Source organism: Toxotes jaculatrix, chromosome 1 (genome assembly GCF_017976425.1).
Source record: "Toxotes jaculatrix isolate fToxJac2 chromosome 1, fToxJac2.pri, whole genome shotgun sequence".
NCBI classification, from domain to species: domain Eukaryota; kingdom Metazoa; phylum Chordata; class Actinopteri; family Toxotidae; genus Toxotes; species Toxotes jaculatrix.
This window is the reverse complement of record NC_054394.1, coordinates 11,913,087-11,921,895: the sequence shown is the minus strand read 5'-3', so window position 1 is coordinate 11,921,895 and position 8,809 is coordinate 11,913,087. Positions and strand designations below refer to the sequence as shown.

The following is an 8,809-nucleotide window of genomic DNA, read 5'->3' as shown; positions in this document are numbered from 1 at the left end:
GCAGCATAATTTAAAACCATATTCAGTTTGTGACGGTTAACTCACAACAAACCTACAAGTGGTTCGTAAGGATTTACTGTATGAAAGTGTATATGCTGTGTGCCAGTGGTGATTCTAGACTGATCAGCAGATATACAATATTATACGTATATATATATACACACACATATATGGATGTATTATTTATGCAACAAGAGGAACGGTTTAGGATTGTGATTTGCTGAGGGACTCAGGATACCCTGGTGTCTACGGGCAGTTTGAAAAGTTACTATATCAATATTCAAATCTTTCTGAAAAACTTCCACAGGTTGAAATATGAAAACAGTACTTTGAGAATCTCTGCAGTATTAAATACTAGGCTTTAAATGCTGATATTTTTGTATAGTACTGATATTTTCAAATTCAGCAATGGTGAAATGACCAGGAGTGTGAATAATTCTCTCTTTTTTCCGTTTTGGTGCAGTTTTGGAGGAGATAAGAGTGACAGAAACATTGACTGATATATTTATTTTCAATAGAAAAAAAACATATTTTGGGATCGATTGTCAGAATTGATAAATTACTAATATATTTGCTTTAATTCAGATGGTGCTTGGTTGGTTTTTGATTGATGTGTTAGGTGAAAGGTACCTGTTAATGTTGAAAATTTGCTTTTCACCTCCTATAATTTGTACTTAAAAGTCTCAATTTGTGTTCATGTGTATGACAAAAAAAATTACAACATAATTTGAGCAATAATTATTACAGATCATGTAATTAATACTAATAACCATGAATTGCAAACTAATGTTTGTCTGTCTGCTAAACATGAGAAATGTCTTTTGAATCCTCTCAGAAGGTAAGACAACCTGTAGATGCATGTGTGAAGGGAATGGTGCCCACTGTTCCTGATTACCCACAGTGACAGGTAACGCTCTGTGGTACACAGATACTTCTCCAAAATATCTATTGTCAAACAACTTAAAAAAAAAAAAAAAAAAAAAAAAAAGTTTTCATGTAAATCCTTTTTGATTGTTGCCTAATCCTACACTGATCTTCTTTGACTAATTTTTTAGAAACCGATTAGATGCAAGTTTTCTTGTGAAAGTACATGTAAATGAACTGAACAGCTGACAGTAGACCCATTTTCACTTGACTTTGGAGGAGGTTTTACCACAGCCTATTTAAAAACAGCAGAAGTAGCATACTCAACTACCTGAATCTTTCTTTGTGCAATGCAGTTCAATATATTGATTTTCTTTTCTTTTTTTTCAGTTTTTTTTTTTTTTTGTATTGCTAAAATCTGTTTCAGATCACTTGAACCGGCACATTGATAAAGAGGGGCGACAGTTCCATTGACAAGCAGCTTTCGTTGCTTTCTGTTTTACTGAATTATGTAAACAGGAATAAAGCCTCAGATGTGGCCCTGCTGTAAGCTTCCTTCCTGTACCATGACCCTGCACATGGAAATGCCTCTGTAAGCATGTGTTCTGCTTTTATTACCTCCAACAAGACTGCTTATTTCCCATCACTGACTGAAGGCTGGTGTACTCTAATTTATGAATAAATATAATCTATTCTTGACATCTAGCAGCTAGTGTGGCTACAAGTTCAGTTTTGGATTTACAAAGAAGAAATGGCCAACAAGACAGATCAGCTCCTTCTGAAGGTTTTTAGTGTGCTTGCTCTAAAACAATAGGCTGTGGTCACTGCTAACACACACACACACACACACACACACACACACACAAACACACACACACACTTGTCTTACATTAGTTGTGAGGACAATCATTGACATAATGCATTCCCAAGCCCCTTACCCTGACCTTGCCCATCCAAACTGGATGCCTCACCCTAACCTAAACCCAATTCTAACCCTGACCCTAAAACCAAGTCTTAACCCTCAAACAGCCATTTTAAGGTGTGTCAGAAAGTGAAGACAAAGCAAAACGTCCTCACTTTAATGGTTTAAAATTCAAACCGGTCCTCACACTGTATAGCCACACAAGTACACACACACACACACACTGTGCTTTTATGTTGCAATGCTGCCATCTTAAGGGGCCAACAATACTACCACTGAGACTGATAAAATTCTTTTAAAGGGTTGGTATAAAAATGTCTCTATATTTATTCTATTTGCTTCAGAAACAACATATAAAAAAACATGAAATGAAAAACATCTACTTTACAAAAGGTGCCACTTGGTCAAAATAATGTTGCTCTTACAAATTCATGGAACCACAAGAACAAAAAACAAGCAAATATATCAGGGAACCCAGCTTAGACATTTCTTAGGTTCTGCAGGACATTTGAAGAATAACAAATATGAGAATAACAAAGTAAATATGAGATCAAAAAAGTAAACAGAGTCAGCAATACAAACTTTTCAAACCCCTGAATTTTCACTTTTTATTTTGAATGCCACAGGATGTAAATTAGTTACTGATCAATAGAAAAAAAAATCTTATCTCAAAATGGAATGACAGATTTGTGTATTATCATGGAAATTGTATTTAGTGACATTAAAGTCACCTCACTTTCAAAAGGTCCAACAGCTGCTTAGACAACACCCTTTCAAAAACAAAATAAAAAAAAAACAAAAAAAAAAAAACAAAAGATGATGACATGTTAACGGAAAGGCTCCAATCAGAAGTCAAGATAATTTCCAAGGAACTAATCTGGCACAGCTGCAAATCTGCCAAATCTGGACCAAACCTGAGCTTTTGCTGGCCGCTGTACGAGCACTGTACATGCCGATTAACACATCCTCTCCGTTTCTCCGCATCTCTAAGAAAAGCAGGAGCTTGACGAGCCTCTCTGACACTACTTAACCTGTGTAGGAATAAATGTGTATTTTGTTGTGAATAGTGAAGAAGAAAACTCTGATCCTGCGTTACTGCACAGGGTATGAATGATCATACTGTACCTGTGATTGTAACATCTCTATGAACATGATTAGTGATTTAAAGACAGTAAGCAATATGTAAATTACTAGCATGTTACTTAGCTACAGTACGAGAATGAAAATAATGTATTAAAGCTAAAGGAGGGAACCTGTTCCTCAGCCCTGCTGAAGGCAACTGGAGGTACTGGTCATACATGTTTAGGTCTTTCTCTTAGTCAGAGAAGACATGCAGGCGACCTGATGCATTGCCCCCCAGTAAGACGTTCCTTGCGGGGTGGAAAGCAGTGACTGACAGCACTGTGTTAAGATTCTCGTCATTCATGAAGGTGTGCTGCGGCTGCCCGCTTTCGTGGAACACCTGTACCCTCCGAGGCTTCAGCATGCTTCCCACCACAAAGCAGTCTTCCTGTTTGGGGTCCCACACTGCTGACAGTTTGCTCAGCCAGCGGCCTGTTTGCATGTCATGTCTGAAAATTGAGGGGACAGGTTGCAAGTAAGTTAACAAGTCTCAAAGCAGGGAAAAGAGAAAGGATAACTGGAAAGCACAAAGTGGGTGAGATAATAACTGATCCATTTACGTTCCATTTAGTTTAAGTTAAACTGAATAAATATACCTGATGGTTGTCAGCAGGGGAGATTTTGTAGTCATTGCAGATGTGTCATATACCCTGTAAAGAAAGACAAAATTTAGACAGCAGACATAAATAAACTACAGTAAGTATAACACAATTATTCAAGTTTATATCTAGTATTCAAGTGCTGAGCTGGTTGTACCTTATGTGATTATCCATACAGGAAGTGAGAACTCTGTTCCCCGTGCAAGGGGAGAAATAAGCGCTGGATATGCTTAAAGAGTGGCCATGCAGCTGGGAGACTGCCTGGCTTTTGGTCTTCTTCAGGCATCTGCTATCGTAAATACTCACTACCCTGCAAGAAAGATTAAAACATTCATTTATTAACATCAGAATGACAGAATGACACGACACAGAGAACTGTAATCAAACAGATTCAATTTAATGAATAATATAAATAAATGAAAGACAATAATCAGCCGTACTTGCTTTCTGCCACAGCAAAGTACTGCTTCTGTAAAGGGTGGACGCTAACACATCGCAGAGCCTTTGGGTCCAGTGAGTGAAGGGACTCGTGGGAGTTTCTGTAGAGAAATGAATAACAATCATGTTCATAACCATAATAATATCATCAAGAGACAGATCCAGTTGTTCATCCATGCTGTTATTGATCAACACCATGGAAAGAGACAAACAAAACCCTATTTTTCCTCATCATCCACAACAACACGTTACCCTGGGGTTCGTCTGTCGACGATGGCAACTTCTCCATACCAGTTCCCAACAACCAGTGTCAAACAGTCATGTGACATAAAGTCAAAGGTTTTCAGGCCATCTTCAATATCATACACCTGGAACAATAAACAGATTCCAGTCAACTTTGGACTTGGAGGAAATGTTCCGGACCTCTACAATGTTATTTTTCTTAAAGTACGTTTCATGGAACAAAAGTTATCTCACATCATCAAAGACAGCCTTCTCTACATCCATGCAGCGCAGAGATCCATCGTAGCTGAGACTCAGCAGGTGGGTGGCATGAGCCCTGGAGAACGCCATGCAGCCCACTGGACGAGTGTGAGGCTCAAAGAGCAGCACGCCGTCATCACCCCAGTCACCACCCTGCAGGTTTACACGCGTGCAAAAAAATTAGCCCAAGCTCCTAATGTAGAATTCCTATTTTTAATTTATAAAACTTTTCAAAAAGCTGTTGACACTGCATAAGCGGATTAAACACTATAACCAGAACAAGATGAAAGGAAGACCAAGTAAATGAGTGGATGTTGAGGAAAACCAAACATATAACAAGCCAAAAGATTTTCACGAGCCGGTGGACTGATCCAATTCTAAAAAAAAATGTTCTGAATATCAGTCTCACATTTGGCAGGTGGAGAGAAATACATCTCCAATGGGATTTTTCTGCAGCTCTATTGTTGTTTACTCAAGTGTTAGAGAAATACATCAAGGCCTCCTGTTATGAGCTTGTTCTGAGAACACTTCCTGCCCTCTAGTGGTCAAATACCAATTTTCAACATCATTGAGATCAAAGCTAAACAAACAAACAAATAAATAAATAAATAAAACAAAAACCTACCAACTGCCAGAGGCCAACTTTCCCCCACTTGTCTCCTGCGGCCATCAGCAGGTTGCTGGAGCAGGGGTGGAAAGCAGCAGAGAAGATGCGATCCTTCACCACTTTGGCCACTCTGTCCTCAGTTATCCTCATGTTCTTAAGGGCTGACCTGTACCTGCATCAAGACACCAGTGTAGATTTCTTTTTTCAACTGTTGTCAAAACGTGTTTTCATCATGCATTAGTCAAAAAGCAGCTAATACGCCCTCAGAGGTGAAGCAGTCACTTCTTTATTAGCTCAGCGATAAACTGAAATATCAGAATCAAAACTCTGAATCTTACTCTTTCAGGTCAAGCTCCACCTTTTTATCCTCTGTTGAGTTCTGTGAAAAGAAAAACAATTTTAAGATTTACTATTTGATTCACAATCAGCATAAATAAACAAAAATTACTAGACAAAGATGCAAGGCTGTGCATCTCAAGGTTGGGCATTTCCAACATATGTTTAGCTTTAACTATTCTACTTGGCACAACGGTCAACAGCTTAACAGAACTGAATGTATTTATTATTTTTTTTAAAAATGTCTTTACAGTGACATAAGCTTTATTTAATATCACTTCCTTGACAAAATTTCAACAGGCTTTTTGTTAATACTGTGGTTGCCAGGAGAGTATGTGCCAGGACAATGTGTGGTCTATCTAAAAAGTCATCATGATAGCTGAATATTAAATATGGCAGGACAAAATCTCAGGGATGCAGTAAGAGCATGAAACATCTCAGTAACCTAGAAGCTCACCCCTACCTCAGAGCAGAGCTTAAGAAGTTCTGAAGGCAGTTTGCTTCCCTCTTCCACGTTGACTGGATCCATGGGCAGAGGGCCAGGAGGCTTCTTGAGTGGTGTAGACTTTAAAGCAAGTAAAATAAATTAAGATGAGCAACAAAAACAAGAAATAAAGAAAAGCAACAAAAGGAAAAGCTTGAGAAACTGACAGAAATTGAGCAGCATGAAGTGAAGCATAATACTGTACATATACTAAAAAATGTATTTGTTGTTACATGTAGTTGTACCTGTTCATAGATCAGCGCCCCCCTCGGTTCAGGGGGAAGAGTCAAGATCTCTGCCTCTTTATTTTGGAGACGAAGGGATTTGCGAGCTGGCAGCACTTCTTTAGCAGCAGCCTGTGACCTGCCACCACAGAAACTGAGAGTTAGAGTGATATCAAGAAGTTTTTCTGACTTTTGAAAGCTTATTATTATAGTTAAAAATAAAATAACAGGCAGTCTGTCAAGAAAGCAACTACGTTCAGCATTATGTACACTTCCTACTCTTTCCTACACTTTTGTTTAACTCCAACAAAACAAACAGCACTTTTAAACCTACCTTTGTTACACTGCTCTGTAACACTCTGCTTCTCTCGCTCACCATTCATGCCAGATGTCATTCATCCTCCACCCAAAATAATTTTATTCAGAAATTATTTTGCTACCCTGAGTTAAGCGCTTTGTAGTAACAGTCACTTTGTCAGCCAACTGTACCTCATGAGGCCCCTCTGCGATGGCTTTGGCCGTGTCAACTGCTTCAACTCCTCCGTGGCCTTTTGACAAAGAAAACAACAGTTAATACCCATCCTACTTCTTCAATGACAGCGAGAGGAATGAGTCACAAGATGGCCACAGAGAATTTAGGGCACTCATCTGTGCAAAATAGACACCAACTATTCTGACCCACATTTTCCCTTCTTGCACACAAAAGAGGATTTATGAAGGGATGTGAGGTAATACTGAACTCACTTGAATTTAAAAGTGTTTTATTATTGATACTGTGGGCTGATCCAACATAACTTAAACCAAGAGGGCCTTGCTGATATAGTCTTAAATTTAAACAGATGAGTTACAATCATTCTTATCTAAATACCAATAAATGCAAAAAATTAACTGTATGATGGTTAAGCGGTACAGACAACTTCCTTTCTTGTTTTGTGTTTGTCTGGATTAATTACAGTATGATTGATTAAAGATTCTGTGATGGCTGGATGTCTTCTTACTTGTCATTAGCTGTAGTTGATCTATATTAAAGTAAATGGGATTCAGATGGACTTCATTTATTTATTTATTGAAAACAGCTTTGAGAGTAAAGTCATGTTAGTCAGAGATTCACACAAAAATCTTCCAGTGTAAAGGTCAGTGTCCCTCTTGTTATGCAGATCATTTCAGCCCATGAGTCTGTAACTATCACACCTGTATTGTCTACCTGCCTGAAATAAGTTGATAGAAGACAGGAAGGCTTGGTTCTGTCTGATGTTCTCCAGTCGCTCCAGTTCATATGCTGAAAGTCCTCCATGTCCGCTCTGTTACACAAAGATACAGCACTGACATTCTGCAGGAACCATCAATAACTTGTCATGAAACAGATGAGGACAGTGGTGTGTGTGATTAATAGTGCGTGGTTTTCTTGCTTACAGATGTATGCTCCACATCACTACTTTCAGCTTCCTCCTCCTTTACATCCTGTGTCTTATTCTGTGTGTTTTTGTCACCGTGCGTTTTTGTTCTCTACAAAGAAAACGTTGATATGTAAACAAAAGCAAAACAAAACGGCATGTTATCGTTTCTGCGTGTTTTGTAGAGTCCCCTACCCTTTTCTTCTTCGGTGTTTCAGCTGTGCTGTCTTCAGGAGAGTACTGAAGGCGTTTAGGAGCTAGTAAGGCTTTGCGAGATGACCGTCGGACCGCTTCCTCAAGATTCACAGGGGTCCTTTCCTGAAAGGTGCGCTCTATTAACAACTTACTCAGCAGCTAGCTGAACAAACTAATGCGTTTCCTCAACTTCACCAAAGAGGTATACGTGTTAACCAAACTCGCAACACACTGGCATTACACCTGAAATAATGTTTCCTGATCATAAAAAGTCAGTGTAGCTCCCAAACTTTAGCAGCTAAAGATAATGTTATTCAGCAGTTAGCCAAAACAGAAAAAAATGGTAACTTACGATAACGATACAAAACTTCAAGAACTCACCAATAGTTGTACCTTTACAATAGCTTCGCGTTTTGCTCGTCTTGTCGACATGTTAGTGCCGTTATAATGATTTACAAAAGATGGTCCTTCGAGAGAAATGCGGGTGAAACAGGCACACCTCTCCTCTACTCACAGTGTATATAAGACCCGGACAATAATTGGCGCCACATGCTGGAAATGTTTTGTAACTAGTCCCTCCCCTCTGTGTTGTGAAACAGGATCCTAGCAGCTCATTGGTTAGATCTTACGCGTCATCGGAATAAGGGGTTGTTCTCTGCGGTCGACAGCCAATGAGCGCCTTAAATTTTGATTGACAATTCTTGCTCCCCCGCGCCAGCTTCCCCAGAGCAAGAGATAATGTCGCCATCTTTTGGCAGATTTGGGCAACGGCAGTGACAAGAAGCTGAGAAAACTTACCGTAAGTTGATAACTGTGATATTTATACACGAATAACAGGTTCAAAAGTTGCATATTAGTTAGGAACGTTTTAACAATAAAAAACTGACTGACACACACTGCCAGTATTCTCCATGCTGAGTTAAAATAGAAAATAGTAGGCCTCTTCAGGAGACAAACACACCCATGCAAAACTTGTGTATTATCACAACAAATAAATAAAAATGAAAGCAAAAAATGGGTGTGTGGAACCCCAATCTAAGCAGGTCAAAGAAGCTGACTGACCTCACCTTTAAGATCTCCAGAGATTTTCATCCACCTGAATTCATCTCTATAGAGCTACTCGCTGAAGAATTAAGTCAAT

The 8,809-nt window shown here is 38.9% G+C and overlaps 1 protein-coding gene across 1 annotated transcript; it reads right to left on the bottom strand.

Moving 5' to 3' along the window:
* Nucleotides 1–2,093: 2,093 nt before the first annotated feature.
* Nucleotides 2,094–8,172, bottom strand: wdr76 (WD repeat domain 76). Its single transcript, XM_041043026.1, has 15 exons — nt 8,050–8,172; nt 7,669–7,791; nt 7,493–7,585; nt 7,288–7,380; nt 6,569–6,627; nt 6,101–6,218; nt 5,835–5,936; nt 5,374–5,414; nt 5,054–5,207; nt 4,423–4,581; nt 4,198–4,313; nt 3,948–4,046; nt 3,665–3,817; nt 3,505–3,558; nt 2,094–3,357 (listed from the first exon to the last, which is right to left on the bottom strand). Exons 1-15 carry the CDS (start codon nt 8,098–8,100, stop codon nt 3,102–3,104), a joined length of 1,671 nt encoding a protein of 556 aa, XP_040898960.1. The 5' UTR covers nt 8,101–8,172; the 3' UTR covers nt 2,094–3,101.
* Nucleotides 8,173–8,809: the final 637 nt, after the last annotated feature.

What these genes read in the sequence shown, in the direction of transcription:
- wdr76 (XM_041043026.1), bottom strand. Translation starts at nt 8,100, where the DNA reads ATGTCGACAAGACGAGCAAAACGCGAAGCTATTGTAAAGGTACAACTA. An exon ending in AAACACCGAAGAAGAAAAGG is followed by an intron (nt 7,586 to 7,668) that starts GTAGGGGACTCT and finishes TTTTCTTTGTAG; the next exon opens with AGAACAAAAACGCACGGTGA. An exon ending in TTTGCTGTGGCAGAAAGCAA is followed by an intron (nt 3,818 to 3,947) that starts GTACGGCTGATT and finishes TCTTTCTTGCAG; the next exon opens with GGTAGTGAGTATTTACGATA.